The following is a 16,050-nucleotide window of genomic DNA, read 5'->3' as shown; positions in this document are numbered from 1 at the left end:
GCCCTGGGGTCATGCTCTCTCTGTGCACTGGAGAAGGGCTTGTCACTGATCATGATCATTGTCCCAGAGCCAGCCAGTCATTCCCAAGGCTTTATGGACTTTAGAATCATAGAATCTTCAAGTTGGAAGAGACCTTTGAGATCATCCAGTCCAACCATCGATGCAGCAGTAGCACAGTAACCAGGAGCCATCACCCAGCCCCAGATGCACACACCCCTTACACCCCTAGGGACTGTGCCTCCAACACCACGGCAGCCCCTCCCAAGGGCTGAGCAGCCTAACGGAGCCTTGCTTTCCCCTCTCCCCAGGACTGCTGCGTGAGCTACGGAGGAATGTGGTATCTTAAGGGCACGGTGCAGTCCTGACAGCGGGGCAGAGGTGTCGGGTGACCCCGGGGACACAGGAGGAGCCCCAGCGGGTGGCACAGGCGGAGCAGCGCCGTGGCCTCGGCAGCCAGGGCGGGATCTGGGCTGCCCTGGGCCCGCGGGCAGCCCCTGCCAGCCCCAGACTCAGAGTTTGCATGGCCTCCGAGGCGCAGAGCTGCCGCGAAGGCACCGTGGGACCCTGTCTGCAGCTTGATTAATCTGGGATTTCTAATGTATTGCAATTCTCCTTCTGTTTCGTTATGACAAAATAAAACCATATAGTGACACAGACATGATGGAAAATCATGGTCTAAAACTTTATTTTGTAAGTAATGCCAATAAATTAAATTTGTTTACAAACATCCCAGTTTTTGTTAAATCCCTGGATGCTCATACTTTAGTGTGAGCATTGTCATAGCCCTTGCAGCCCTCTTCATAGAGAGCAGGTAGTCGTGTTCATGGGAATGTCAGGCCTGGGAGGGGGGAACAAAATCACTGTCTGTGAACTCTGTACTACATAACCATTGTTCTCACCTGTTGTCTGTGAAATGAGTTCTTTGGAGAAGTACCTACATCTGAGACATGGGGAACAGCTACTGGATTTCTTCTGCTGGTGTGGGGATGGTTTGAGGGACCTTGTGCATTACTGTATGTGACAGAGCAAGGTAAGTAACCGAGAGCACCCTTTGGAAGGCATCCAGCTCTAGTTACCACACAGCAACCATGTAAAACCTCTATTTTGTGTAATTTTTAAATAAAATTTTATCTCAAAGGTTAATTCTACCCCACCTTGTATTTGTCCAAGAAGAAATAGAAGCTGCACCTGCTCCTTTTACATCCTGAAGGCTTGAGAAGGAAGGATGAAGGCAGAGAGCCAAGTGAGTGCAGTCCCTGAGCTCCCTGGGGAGCCCAGCAGCAGGGACAGGGACCCAGCCCTGGTGGCTCATCCTGAACTGGCCTCACCTGCAGTGCCAGCAGGAGGATCTGCTGTGGGCACTGCACAGCACAGGCACTGCTGCAGCTCCCAGCACATGAGCAGGTAGAGGGGATTCCATTGATTTCAGCTACTTATGCTCAGAAAAGGCTGAGCTGAGTTGTTGACCAAAATAAGAAGATTAAAATAGTTAATCCAGATAAGATTGGCTAAGAATATTGTCCCCATACTTACAGCATTTCACGGGCACACTTGGGCACACTCATTCACACTCACACACACCCTCGCACACTACTCACACTCGCTCACACTGGCACAGCTTCTGCCCAGCAGGTGTGCTTTGCCCCCTCCCTGAAGTGGGGCAGTGACACTGCTCTGTCACTGGCAGTGAACCACTTTGTGTCTTTCTCAGGGTGCTGCTTTCCAGTCTCCAAACTGGAGCGAGATGGGTGCAGGTGGCAGGGCCACAGTGACAGGACAGAAACCTCATGGCACAGCAGCTTTTCTGCTTTCCCCACCCTTGGCTTTTTTTTGAACAGCGCTGACAAAAACCACAACAATGAGGAACAACTACTTACTTCCACCTGGATTTCTGTCCTAGACAGGTCTGTTCTTTTCCATGTAGCATAACTCTTCTAAAATACAAATTTTGTGGGAACTCCATCTGAGCTCTGTAGGAAAGATGGCAGGACTAGATAATGCAGGTGCCAGCTGAACCAAGTTCAGTTTCCTGATTGGCACAGATGGATATAATTACTACTTACACATGCAGCTTGACTGGATTATTTATTTGCTTAGAAAAATATTCAGAAGATTCAGATTCCCATTTTTAAATAATTTTCAGACTGCAATACATATTTTAGAGAAACTCCCACAACCTGAAGTGTTAATACTGCACCTGAAGGATGAGCAGAACAGAGAAGAGTGTAAGGCAGCAGAGCTGCAGCAGCTGGACTAAAGGTGAGAAACTGTCCACATTCTGGGTCAAGGGTTTGGTACCTTGCAGCAAGTCAGCAGGAAGCTGCTTCCCAAAAACTGCTGCCAACATTATGCTATGAGACCCTTTACAAGGAGAAGGATGTCACCTTTTATTGTGCCTTTCTTCCTTCCTCCTAATTTCTCTGTGGTCTGAAGAACAACCTTCTCCATGTTCATTGTTTTTCAGAAATTAAGTATTGTATCAATTACTATTAGGGAATGGAAAAGGAGAGGGAGAACAAGAGTATGGTCCCGTTTTCAGTAGGATTTGTGCTGGCAACCCCCAGGCAGCATGGAATAGATTAAGAGAGGCCAACACTGGAAGCAAGAGACAAAACAATGTAAGGTTTTACCTGGCCTGTCTCCTCAAGCACTTAGAGTTTGTGATATGCAACATTAAAAGCTACTCCACTATGTCAATGCTACTTCTAAAGTTAAATAGCTAAATAACAACTCTAACTCACCAAATACACATAAAAATGAACTTTGCAGACATTCCACCAGAGAACCGTAGGTCCCAAGTAACACAGAGTCAATTCACAGTATCTTGCCTCAAGACAAAGTGCCCTACAAAGGAAACCGTATCTAAAAAGCCACACAAACTTTACATCAAATCCTTTCTTAGTAGAAAGACATTTATACTAATCTGTGGGAGAGCTTAGTGATTGTGAAAACGTGGTATTAGCTTAAAGCAAGCACAGCTTTCCACCACCCTGCCAAAGCAAGATCAGCTGGACTGCTCCCCTCCTGGAGCTGAGGAAATGCTGCCCTTGGGACTGGTCGGGGCTTTGCTTTTGTTCATTTTCTCCATCAGTGTAGTCACAGGGCTAGATCACCCCTGTGAACCAAAGGAGAGCTTGAGTCTGGTTCTTGTGAGACATTCAGAGATCTTAGCTCTAGTATTTCTGAAGTGGACTAAGGAAACAAGTTCCAGTCACTGCTCTGGCCAGAGATGAAGTGTAATATGAAGTAGTAGTGTAGCATAAAGCTATGATGTTTGTTTGCTTTACAACCACTGGTTTGTGTGACAGTGCTAAACATGAAATCTACTGCTACACAGGAACGGGGAATCTAGCTGATAACTAACTAGCTTGTTAACTACAGGGCTACCAGCCTATCCAAAACATTCATTCTGAGTGCTTAAGAAACACATCAGTTTAAGGGGTCTTCTGACATTCATATGAAGTGTTTTCTTGACTAATAGATAAGGTTACGGCTGAGAGGAGAGACTCTTGTACTTTGCTCTATGTTCATCTATTTCTTCTTTTGTTTTTCTGATACAGCTAAAAATCTCCTTGAATAGTGCTTTGTATTCAGGGGGAGCATTTGTGGAAGAGTCACTTAGCTCAGCAATTGTGAATTCTTGATTGCTAGCTGAAAGATCATACTGGGTGTTCCCCATGTTTAGGTCTTTGGAATACTGCTTCAGTGTTTGTACAGCCTTGTGTTTCAAAGAATCTTCATCCATCTGACACTTCTTCAAAAGTTCCTCATACTTCACTTTCAAAGCATTGTACTGAGCATCAACTTCATTGAGTACAGAGATCCCTCGCTGCTTCACAGCTTCAGCTCTCCTGATGCAGGTTTCTTCATGGCCCCTGAGGATGTCTGCCCCGGCCGCGCTGCTCAGGAGGCTCTCGCTGCTGCTCCGTTTCAGTGCCTTCTTCTCAAGCTCTGATACTGTCACAAGTCCATCATCTGCCAGGCTCTGACCAAGCTCCCTGTCTAGAGATTCCTTGAATGAAATGAAAAAGGATTCTGGCACCAATTTCTCTGCATTATGGAGCGTGTTTTCAGACTGGAGGATCTGTCGCATTTCAGCTACTTCTGCTTCCAGCTCCTCCGCCCGAGCCCGGTACACGTCTGTGTCGACCAGCCTGCGCTCCAGCTCGCAGTTCTCTTTCACCATGAGACTGTATTCCTCTTCCATGCTCACCCTCTTCTCTTTCTCCACATTCAGCTGGGCTTGCAGAACTGTCACTGCCTTCTTCAACTTCTCATTTTCTTCTTCTAGAGGACTTAGCTGACTGTCCATCGAAGTAATCTTTTCTGCAAAGACGTGATCATAAACAAAATACCTGCAGAAACAAAATAAGGATTATCAAAGATAGGAAGTACAGCTGACCACACCTAAAGTTTTCCTGTCCTGGGTAACTAATGACATATTTAAACTGTGTGCTAACACACTTCAGAGCACTAACAGGGGCCACTGCACTAACCAATCAGTCGATTTAGTAATCAGAACAGGGTTTGTAAGGCCTTACATGCCATCAAACCAAGCTCACAGCTTAGGCAGAATGCCAGCTTGTTAACAGTTTCAAGTTACAGACAAGCTGGCTGAATAATATAAGTTTAAAATATAATTTAAGTTTAAATACACATTGCCTCCCTCTACCATGCAGTACTTTCTGACACTAATTTTTTCTACAGCACTCCACTCTTGTAACTTTTGTCATTACTGATATACAAATAAGCTTCATAATTGACAAAGCAATGCTGGAGGCTGGTATTTTCACAAGCCTTTAGCAGCTTGAAGGATTCAGTTATCTTTTGAATTGTCAAAAATAACTTCTTTTTGGATTTATGATTTATTCTAGAGTACCTCCATGTAGACACAAGAGCCTGTTCTGTCTGTGGAGATGCTTTCTTTACAAAATTGCCCTCTAGGCTTGCAGTTAGTCTGAGCTTTCACCAGGTGATTGTCCCGATGGCCCCATTAATGTAATTCAGCTGGGTCAAATGGCTCTACGTTTAAAAGGCAGCCCAGGGGCCCAGGCACCATTTTCCCAGTTTAGGTGTCCTTTTCTCCAGCTTCAGCTCGAAAAAGCTAAGGAAATATCCATGGACATCCAAGGAAAGAGTAAGTTACTGGAAATATTTTGAATTTAGTGAGTTTGTTTTTCAGATTATCTGTGTGTTTGCTTTTATCTGACTGAAAATACTGGGGTGCAAATTGTTGTCAGCTTTCTAGGCTACCACTTGATGTGGCTGGCTCTAGGGACAAAGTGGAGCACCAATACTGGTGTGGTGTAGAAGCAGGCCAGAAGTAATGACAGTGCCACACTGCAGAGATACTTTGCTAGTTGTGAACATCAGGTACTTTTTTTCCAGCTTGTGCCTTAGGTTTTAAAGTTTTGCCTAAAATAGTTTAGTGTTCTTTACTCTGCAAGGTAAGAAGTCTTACTGGCGGAGGTCGTAGAGCTCCTTCAAGCATGAGAAGCTGTGCATTGATCGTGGCTGCTCAGATCTCTCCTGGCTCACCCGGCCTCGTCCAGGCTTCTTCAGTTCTTCCACTTGTCGCTGCAGGTCATCTATGTGTGTTTGCAGACTTTCAATAGTCTCTGTCAAGCTAAAAGGTGAAAAGGCCTTTAAATAAAACCAACCTTTCAATTTGCCAGTATTGTAGAACACCACTAGGCAGAGACAGACACCCAGTAACTACACAAATACACCTGGACTGCTCTTATTGATACTAACAGCTGGGGGGAGGGAATCTCTAAAAATTTCTTACCTTATTATCTTTTGTTGTGAAGCTCTACTCTCTGCAACCAGTTTTTGATTAGTGTCTTCCAGTTCTCTGGCTGTCACATCCAGCTGTTCATAGACTTTGGCATGCTGGTCGTTCATCTGCCGCAAGAGCTCCACTTGCTTTGTGAGGTACTGCAAGACAGTTCTGCAGTTACTGTTTGCTCTTGAAACACGAGCCACAGCTCCTGTGCTGCATTTCTGCTCACATTCAGAGAGAAACTCCTGAGTTTTCCAAATGTAAATTCCTGTGTTTGCTTTGGTAAGCTGAAGAGACACTGTCAGTACCTAGGCAGCTTGCCTTTGTTATGGAGGCCACCCCAGGCTCATGGAGCAGCCCTTACCTGAGGAGCTGGGTTGGATGGTGCCAGCTGTGGATGGTGCCAGCTGTCTTTACTGTGCCCAAGCCTTCTGCATGGGGCTGTGCTGCAGTCAGCACTGGTAGAGCCTTCAGGCTCCAACACAGCCCTCACCTGTCCCCTGTGTGCTAAAGGTTGCAGGCTGCTCCAACAGAAATTTCTTATCTGGGTTGACCCAACAATTTTTTCAACATTAAAAGTGAAATATTGGGTAGCACCATCCATAATTAAACATATTTTCAGCTGACCCAAGTTATTCCAGTCTGAAGCAGCATTAGGTTCAGCAAGGCAGAATTTAGGTTGTTGTGGTCACTCTTAAGACAGTATGTGTCAGGAAGTATAACTTATTGGATTCAAATTTTTAATTACTCACAGGGAACTATTGGAGTTACTGTAATACCCAAACAAAGGTCTCCTGGCTTTTCTTAAAAAATAAAACCTCACAAGAAGTAATCTCAATTTAATCCTCCTGGGTTTTACAATTAACTACACACACTGTTTAGTTTCCTGAATAACGTCAGAAAGTTTGGAATTCTTAGTCTAAGCAGTTCACAATCACCTAAAGCTCTTAAAAAAAGTGTCTTATATTCTCCCACCCAGGACATGAGCATTTACATGAGACAGGTCTTTTCTGTTTGAGTCTAACCCCCTAAATGTGAAATATTTTGTTCTTATATAGAATTTGTGTTTTACAATATATTCTGTATTGCTACAAGTTACTTTCTTAAAAAACTAAGCTTCAAGCAGGAACATCCAGCAAACTCCTAGGCAGAATTACTTCTCTTTACATAGGCCTGTTACATACTCAAAACTTCTAATATTCTACTTAACCTTTTACCTCATTAGAAGATTGTTGGTTTACATTTTAGGCAATTTAAGAACAGATAATAAGTTAATCTAGGACTAGTAACCGCTCCATACAGACTTCTAGAAGATCAACATGATAGCTGTTGGCTGGATCCTTTTGTAGCCTGTGCACACATGACAGAGGATTTACACAAAAATAGAATGCAGATTAGCAGTAGAATCTCAATGTGACCCATTTCAGATTAACTTTCCCTATTGGTTATAGCTGAAGGAAGGAGCTGGGCATCCTCAGACTTTCTTCTGCAATACAAGAGTGGTTAAGCATGGGAGCCAAGGCTCTGGTGCCTGAAGAGATGTTGGTACTTTTTACAATGGGCTTTTGCTTTTTCCTCCACCTTCCATCTCCAGCATCTTCAGGGCTGGTGTCCAGTTGGCCTGGTACAACCTGACCACCAAAGATGATGTAATAAATACTTTAGAAGTTCATGTTTAATCTATGTCCCCTACAATGGAGCACCTAACATGAAGCAGCACCTTGCATTCTAGCATGTGAAAACTGGAGAGCGTCAGCATTTCCAAGGTCTGAGTGCTGAGAACAGATTCAGGCAGGAATAAAGTTGCTGTTTCCATGCAGCCTTTATTACATCTACAGTGATTAGTTAGTGGCACATGTGTCAGCACAAAGGTCAGGTATAATGATCCAGAGCTGTAAAATGTTTAATGTGTTAGTATTTAATATATGAGATGTAATCTTAAGCACACCACAGCCTTTGACCCTTCTCTTCCAGTAAAGGCAATCCTGTAATTCAGAATGATTTCTCAGCCAGCTCTAGACTTTGCTACCCATAAGATCCAAATTAATAGGGAGAGTCCCAAAGATTTACATGGATATACTGCACTAAAAAAGCTAGTACAGAAATTCAGTGCAGTAGCTACAGGAACAGCTGAATGATCACAGGTAGGTTACAGGGACAAGCACTTGAAAATTGGGGAAAATCAAGCATGGAGACTAAATATGCCATTTGCACATGAATCCTGTGCAACGGGGTATCCTGTGATCCCACAAGAGCCAGAAATGCTGGTATGAAAATAACAGACTGAACTGCTTTGTACCTTGCATATTTTTATACATCACTTTATACATTGCAAATTTTATTCCCATTTGTTTCAGTGAACTCCTGTAACAATTCCTTGTGCCAGTAAGCCAATATATTCAGTTCCTCAGTTGGAGGGTCTCTGGGTATTTGAACAAGAGGTTCGTTTTCCCTTTCCTGACAGAAATCCAGGTGCAAGAGAAACTTCTTTGTGCTGCTATTACACTTTAAAATGGCACTGGGGAAAGAGGAAGGACTGAGACAGGAAATAGGACTGGGAAGACAGCATGTTACTACAGCAGATAAAGATACAGCCTTTGGCTCAACAAGCTGGGCAAAGAAAAGGTGCAGGCACTATTTATACATCAGAAGCATCACAAAAACTGTTCTCCCATTCTCCTCCTCCTCTTGGAGGGAGCTAATAGGACAATCCAACACACATCTACTCTCCTTGAGGGAGAGGAGGAAAGAGATTGAAGAGGTATCAGATAAAGCCTTCAAAAAGTAGCATTGCCAAAGTCTTGGTAGAGCAAGACATTGAGAGAAAAAAATTATTCTGTCATGTCTGAGTTTGTGTGACTGCACTGTCCTTGACCCTGCAGCACACAGCTCCAGATCCCTGCTGCAAGGACAGGGGTGACACCTCTGGAGCTGCAGCCTCTCATGTCCTCTGCAAACACTGGACCACCAGAACAGCTTAAGCAAGTCAACTGGCTTAAACCAATAGGATGCTGCATTCTTAACAGCACTGCACTGTTTCTGTACATCAGTGTAGCCAAGCAATAATGTATTTCCCACATTTCTTAAAATGCAGCTGCTTTTTAAGTAGCTACACTCCATCAGCCAGGTTAGTTGCCTGTCACAAAGTCCTGGTGTGTTATTTCAAAGGCATGTTGTAACTCTGCTAAACACTTCCTTAAATAAGCTTGTTCATGCAAGTACCTTGTGTACAGTACTTGTACAGCACCTTGGAAGTGTTTGTCTTCTCTACACCTTAAGAATTGATCTTTTTATAAAAGCTGTTCATGGCAATGAGGTATTTTCAGTCTCTGCAGAAGTAAATACATCTTCTAAGGCTGTGGCAGTAATATAAACATCAGCCATTCCAACCACTGTATCTCAGAATGAACAGGATAACAGATTACAGTTAGCACATAACAGAAGAAAGAGCCAACAGATGAGGTACAAAACAAAAGTAACTTCTAAAAACACACCCACAAATCAAACCTGCACTCAGAAATTCCTCCTCACGTACTAAAAATGCTGCATTTGTGTTGACTAATGTAAAGACACCTATAATTCTGTAATTAGTAAGTTTAGGATTCTTTCAGTTACCTGTTGCCACTACAATAGTGAGCATTTTCAGTCTGAAATTGCAGCTGTACAAAATGCACATCTCTAATTGCAGTATTGCTAGCACAAAGGAACTCAGATTTTATAAAAATCTGGTACATACCAGTCAAAGCCTGTTCCCAGTGATTCACACCAGAACTAAATGGAAATGCTGACTACATTTTCAATATGTTGTCAGTCAGCAAAATCCTGAATATTTAATAATTTAATTATTAGAGACCATGCATTGCCCTCTAATAGCTGAAAAAATCTCATTATGCTGACAAATGCTAGGTCTGCAAGAACACAGGCAATATTAAAAAAAAGGGAAATGGCCAAAAATAGCCAGGTTTTTCCACTCTGTTACCTAAAGATGACTGATTTTGAAAGGATGGTTATGTTTTTGGGTTTTTCCCCTGGAAAAATCAGGAGCAATATATCCTCTATATCCTATATTTAGATACTACTTAAATGGGATTTTTTTCCTTTTTTTTTTTTGTTCATTGCAGGGTTTCTTTTACATTGAAATAGACTTTAGCTCCCTTTATCACAGATCAGTTTACTGGAAGTACATATCTTCAGATTTTACTTAAATCTCACTTCTGCACTTATTGGCATTCAAATCTCAATGCTGCAATCATTAATCCTCATGTAATATTTTTAACTATTAATGTCTTTATCATCATATAATTTAATGTTATTTTACCTGGCAAGATCAGAAAAGTTTAGCAATAAATATAACTGAAGTATCTTTGTACAAAAGATACAAAACCAAAAAAATACCAGTCATTTGTCATTAAACAAACCAAATCCAATGTTTAGTGGCACAAAGCTTCTGGTAATCACAGAAACAGTTCTAAGTATGAGCCACCTGTACTAGTTCTCAAATTCTCAAAATAGCAGAAGTGGTGAAAGATTGTTCAGTATTTTCCATTAGATCTCAAGAAATTCAGAGCTGAACTTATACACTGTAGGTTGCAGCTCCAGATGCTTTCACACAAGGATCCTTTAGAGATTTTACCTCAATCTCCTGCAATTGCTCTTGATTTGTTGCATACATTTGCTGCAAGGATTCTTCTAGTTCAGTGTTACGGTCCAGGAGTGTCTTGCCAAGCTCAGCAGCAAGGTGAAGATCTAAACAAAGAAATCATGTTTGCATGTAAGAGAGAGAAGCAGGGATGTAATCTGATTCTGAAGCCTGCTATCAAACACTTGAGGTATTCTCTTATTGCTGTAACAACTGCTGTGAGTTATCTGCAGTGCCCAACATGGAAGTTAGGCCTGCATTAGTGATTGATGTTCTTCTTAGGTTTAAGTTAAGCCAGCACTGACACCCAGGGACACTTTTATGTCATGAAGCTCCCTCAGTTCCTCCGTGGCCCTTCAGACACACCCAGCCATGTTCCCCTCCCAGTCTGCACCAGCTCTGCCCAAGGTCCCTTGGGCTTCACCCTCTTGGCAGCACTGAGAGGAACAAGCACAGCAGACCCTAGAAATGCTCATCAGTCTAGACCCAGGCCAAAGCTGATGAACTCTTTATTGACTTGACTGTTCCTCCCCATTACCCCTCTAGCAGAGTTCAGGTCACTCAGGATCACGGTGCTAAATGAAGGTTTCAGATGCTTTTCATGGTGAAACAATAATATCAAAAGACATAAAATTGATGGACACTTGCAGCTATTCTGCTTTTCAAGCTCATAAACTCAGGTGACAAGAACTGTTTCACATGCTTCAAAACATCACTTTAAATGTCATTTCTTCTCAGGCATTTAATCTCAATTTCACTTCAGTCATCTTCAATCACCTCCAGGGTGCAGTGACTGTAGCTGTTGCAAATTAAGAAATAAGTCATCTGAGCACTCAGCTCTGTTCTAGAGGGAAGTTTGATATTTGCTCAATAGCATCAGAAATGCTAGGTATTCTGTATTATTATGTTGAAAGACAAGTGTAATTTAAAAGCTAACATAATGTGACAAAGTAATAAATCTTGGTATTAATGCTAAAATTGTAGTTACTCTGTGGAGGGTACTACATGTCAAGGACCCAACAGATTTCTAGAAGTATCTTATTTTCCACCTCCTTCCCATCACATGACCCATGACCTGTATGGGTCATGCAATACCACCTCATTAGTTCTCACACAGAACTTGTATCATTAATCAGAAAGAGAAGAAAAGTCAAGAAAAACTTTGAGTCACATCAAGAAGCCTTAAATGAATAAACAGGAGACATGTATTGCATCATCAGTAGTTACAGCCAGAGAAGCAAACACATTAATTCCATTTTCATTTGATGGCAATGCCCTTTTTTACCATGTTATGCTGCCTCTTTCCTGCTCCCTCTCAGTTCCCTTATCAGCTGGGAACTGTAACACATACAGTATTGCTCCAAGATTGTTTTGTGCTAACCTTCAGTTTGGCAGCCTGTCCAAAATGATTTCTCCATCTGCACACATATGCCAAAGACCAAATCCAGACTTACAAGGACAAGTCAGTACAAACATTTGTCTCTGAAGTTGTAGAAGTCCAATTCTGGCAAAACAACAGCTGTGCTCTTCTTTACACATTCTTTATAGGCACAATGCATTGGTTCCTACCTTAAGGTGAGATTCTTTGCTTAAATGCTGTAAAATTACTTAAATCTCACTGCATGGGAGTTCTTCAGTTTTAAGAGATGTACAATTAGAAGGCACATGGCACATTGGTCTGTACTTAGGAGTTTATCCTCACATTGCTTTTTCACTGTAGCATTACTCATTACAAAGCAGGATTTAAAGTATTTGGATAAGGAAACCTTAAGGCATCCTGCTTAAATTTTTCCCATTTGGTAAACAGATTGCACATTGTTTACCCATGGACAGAATAACTCCCAGTCAAACACCAAGCTGTTTGTTCTATCTCATTACAGAATACTGTAGTCTTCAAATTCAATGAATTCATTATCCTATAGAAAATGGAGTCCTGCTTCACAAGTTCTTGTACTGCACAGATCTTTACTAGGAGCCACCATCTTTAAAACAATTCTAGCATCAGTCAAAGCAAAGACTAAATAGTCTATTCTTTTATTTTAATAGAGTAGAAAAAGAGCTTTAGAGAGATTTAGGATTATGTTAAAGACATAGTGCATAATGGAATTACTATCATTTCCCTTCCCAAAGTGAAAGTTTGTTTTCATGTTTAAGTACATTTAGGAGTTTATAGCTTCATTCTTAAATGCCCCCTCACCTACTGATCAAACAGCACACAGTACTTGGAATACAGGGTGAATAATGGAATTCATGTCATACTTCACACTCATTCTGTTTGTTAGACTGGCAGAGGCACAAATGGGTTACTATGGCAGAAACACTTTCATAATTAAGGTAATTTGTTTCTGAGGGGGAAAATACAAGTGGGAGTGCTCAGGAACATACAATAAAACCTTAACTCTAGAGGAAACAAGTACTGAAATAATTTCATCTCTTCTAAAAATCAGAATATTTTGCATCCATTTTCCTACATTGTCAAGTACCTGGAAGCCCTATAAAGAGCAAATTTTACAAGAGAGATGTGTCATGTATGTTTTCCAGCTACAAAATGGAAAGTATTAATTTACATTTCTCTGGAGAGAGTCATGGTAGAACACTAGAAGCAAAACTGCATTTTCTGTTGTAAATTTATGTAAAGCAAAGCTAAATTCTGACAGACATGCCTTTCTCCTTTTCACCATAAAGATGGAAGCAGAGAGGTTTTTAATAATGCAAAATGCATATGTGCAGATCTAAAGATCTTGGTTTTAGTAAATCTGATGAGTTGTACTGGTGTGCAACAGCTCCATCAGGAATCTCCAAAACAAGACTTCAAGGATGTTTTCTGTGATGTTGAACAGCCCTCAGTTACCAGCGCTTCACAAACTCTTCTGACTGCATTACCATCATTGAAAAAAAGATAAAAACAGTTCCAAAATCCTTCTCTTGTACTTTTTCATAACCCACCTAACAGAATTATTCAGAGAATTTTCAATCTAAAATTAGCCTATGCTTTTAAACAGGCACAGGCACTAATTGTGCAAGATGTAAAAGTAAGCCTAGTGTAAGTTTACTTAATTGTAAAATGATTTTTTTTTTTCTACTTAGTTTCCTATTCCTGTTCTGTATTCGGAATACCCTCTGTTCTGTAAAAGTGAGTAACAGCAAGATGAAAAAGATCAGTCCATATAAAAAAATTCTTCTTTAAAGGTCAGCATACTTCAGCAAAACATTGCAGAAGGATGTCTGTTCCCAACCTTACAAGAGTTCCATGAGCACTTTATGCATGAGCAGGATGGCAGAAAAGCCCACCTCCATTGTCAAGGCAAAAATCTTTAGTACATAGGAAGACTGTCAAGGTTTTCCAAAAGCCCTACCCTAATTTTAAGTCTCAAAGACTGACTGACAAGGACTTCAGGCTTGTTCTAATGTTTTACAAGCTCGGTTCTCATAACCATACTCATCAGTTTTTAAACATGCACTGATTGTTTGGGTTGGGAAGAGTTTCACGAGACCTTGATAAGCACTTACTACCCTGTTTACACATATCTGTGTGTCTTAGCCTCAGCAGCAGGAGGAGGAGTATCCTTCAGAGTCCAGAAATAATGGACAGCACAACATTTAAAAAACATGTCTGTAAAGAATTCCTTCTTTACATTTCAACTTGCCTATCACTTTATTTTCCTCCTTTTCTTTTTGGCAAGGCTATTTGTTGCTTCCATTGAGGAAAAAGAGAGAATCCTCAGAAAGATTGTGTCCACATGTTGGGGGTACATTAACCAAACCCCCAAAATGCACTAAACCTCTAGAATTCAATACTGTTTCTTAAAAGATGACAGCAGAGTCAACTGGTGATTATTTCATTCATTTTAATTAAAAGATGAAAGTAGAGAAACATCAAGAAAGCAAGAAGTCAGTTGTTATACATTGTGAAGTCTCTTTGTAGGTCTTCAACTCCATAAACACTGACATGGTAAAAACATTAGTGAATCATGTCTTCAAACTTTTCACCCTCCTCCCTGTGACAGCATACTGTAGTTTCAGGATCTTATTTCAACTGATTTGTTTGTATCCTAGAGCCAGGAAAACATCAAATTTGGGTGAAGAGTACCTAAATACAGCTTTCAGTCAGCTATTTTTATAGCATACAATTAGAGAGACCTGGCCCGTCTCAAAAAGAGTTTCTGTGGTCAGATACCTGATCTCAGTGGGAATAGTGCTTAGCTTTCTCTATGGTTTACAGTACAGCAGCACCCACCAATCCCAAGAATTAATGTATTTCAATATAAAAGCAAAACGTGTAAGACTGGAGCATGTTTGCAGGAAGCCACAGCTTTGAACTTGCCTTTCAAAACAAACTCGGGATTAAGAACAAAAAGTAGAACTAAGTAACTTAAGAAAATACCAGTCATAAATGCCACTAAGCTCTTAAGGAAATTGCACATTCTTTCCGTATCATGCCTGTTAAAAGATTTTCATTGCAATTATACTTGTATTCCTAGGGCTCCTTTCTCATTTGTGAAATGAACGGCATTTACTTCTTGCATGAAGTATTTTAAGACCTACTGATGGAATTACATACAGAAGCTATACATCTATATATCTGAGGCGTACCGGAGTTATTTGATATTTTAAAAAGAAAACCTAAAGAGTTTCTCATAAGGGACCTGCAACTAATCGAGCATTGCTACGACTACAACTTCACCGACTGGAAGCCCTTACAAAGAGCTCAACAGGGCGCAATAGCGCATCCGACCCGGTGCTTCCAGCACCAGCCCCGAGCAGGGCACCTCCACATTCCGTGCAAGGTGCAACTTTCCGGAGCGCCGCTTCCCTCGCTCCGGCCGGAGAGGGACCCCGGCCCCATCAGCTCGGCTGCCGCACCTCCTTCCCTCAGACAAAGACGGCCGCAGTCCTTACCGGTGACAGCGATTCGGCGGCGGCGGGAAGCGCGGCCGTGCGGGGATCTCGGGCTCCGACGCTCCGAGCCCGGCACGACCGACGCGCCCGCCGCCGCCCCGGCACCCCCGGTCCCCGAGGGCCCTTCCCGCCGCCCCGCCCGGCGCCCCGCACCGCCGCGGCCCCTTCCCTCCCACGCCGCTCTCCTCGCCCAGCCCCTGCCCTCACACACCGCGGCGGTCCCCCACAGCCCCTTGCCTCACCCGCCCCGCTCAACGCGGCCCCTGCCCTCACACACCCGGCTCGCTCCACAGCCTCCCTCACACGCCCCCCGCCGCCGCCCCGGCTCACCTTGCTGCAGGTCCTGCTGGTCGTACCAGGGCTCATCCTCGCGGATTTCGAACTCCTCCACCAGGCTGTCGGCCAGCATCGCGCCCCTTCCCCTCACTGGCGGCTGAGCCGGCGGCGCCCACCCCACGATGCCCCTTGCGCCGAACGGGGCAGAGCGAGCCGGCAGCCTCTCCCCGCCTTAGCAGCCGCCTCCGGCCATTGCCGAGCGGTTCCGGACTTTGCCGAACCTCTCCCCCTTCTGGCCGGGCTGCGCCGGCGGCAACGTGGCAGCCGCTGCCGCCGCCCGCCCCCCGCCTCCCGCGATTCAAACACAGCACACTCGCCTCGCCTCGCCGGCGGGCAGCCAATGGGGAGCCGCCCGCCGCACAGATCGAAAGGAGGTTACACCAATCATAAGGCG

The 16,050-nt window shown here is 43.1% G+C and overlaps 2 protein-coding genes across 2 annotated transcripts in view; one reads left to right on the top strand and one right to left on the bottom strand.

Moving 5' to 3' along the window:
- POLR3E (RNA polymerase III subunit E) overlaps window positions 1-1,148 on the top strand; it is a 28,658-nt gene extending 27,510 nt beyond the window's left edge. Inside the window, exon 21 of the mRNA XM_071444082.1 lies at window positions 309-1,148. Within this exon, the coding sequence (XP_071300183.1) occupies window positions 309-365 (57 nt within the window). The 3' untranslated portion in view covers window positions 366-1,148. The remainder of the gene's footprint in view (window positions 1-308) is intronic.
- CDR2 (cerebellar degeneration related protein 2) lies at window positions 659-15,930 on the bottom strand. The gene is made up of 5 exons (XM_071444084.1): window positions 15,651-15,930; window positions 10,416-10,528; window positions 5,789-5,937; window positions 5,462-5,626; window positions 659-4,355 (listed from the first exon to the last, which is right to left on the bottom strand). Exons 1-5 carry the CDS (start codon window positions 15,727-15,729, stop codon window positions 3,488-3,490), a joined length of 1,374 nt encoding a protein of 457 aa, XP_071300185.1. The 5' UTR covers window positions 15,730-15,930; the 3' UTR covers window positions 659-3,487.
- Window positions 15,931-16,050: the final 120 nt, after the last annotated feature.

This window comes from Agelaius tricolor, unplaced genomic scaffold (assembly GCF_023055355.1).
Source record: "Agelaius tricolor isolate 1412-34295 unplaced genomic scaffold, bAgeTri1.0.p SCAF_19, whole genome shotgun sequence".
Lineage (NCBI taxonomy): Eukaryota > Metazoa > Chordata > Aves > Passeriformes > Icteridae > Agelaius > Agelaius tricolor.
This window is presented reverse-complemented; position numbering and strand designations above follow the sequence as displayed.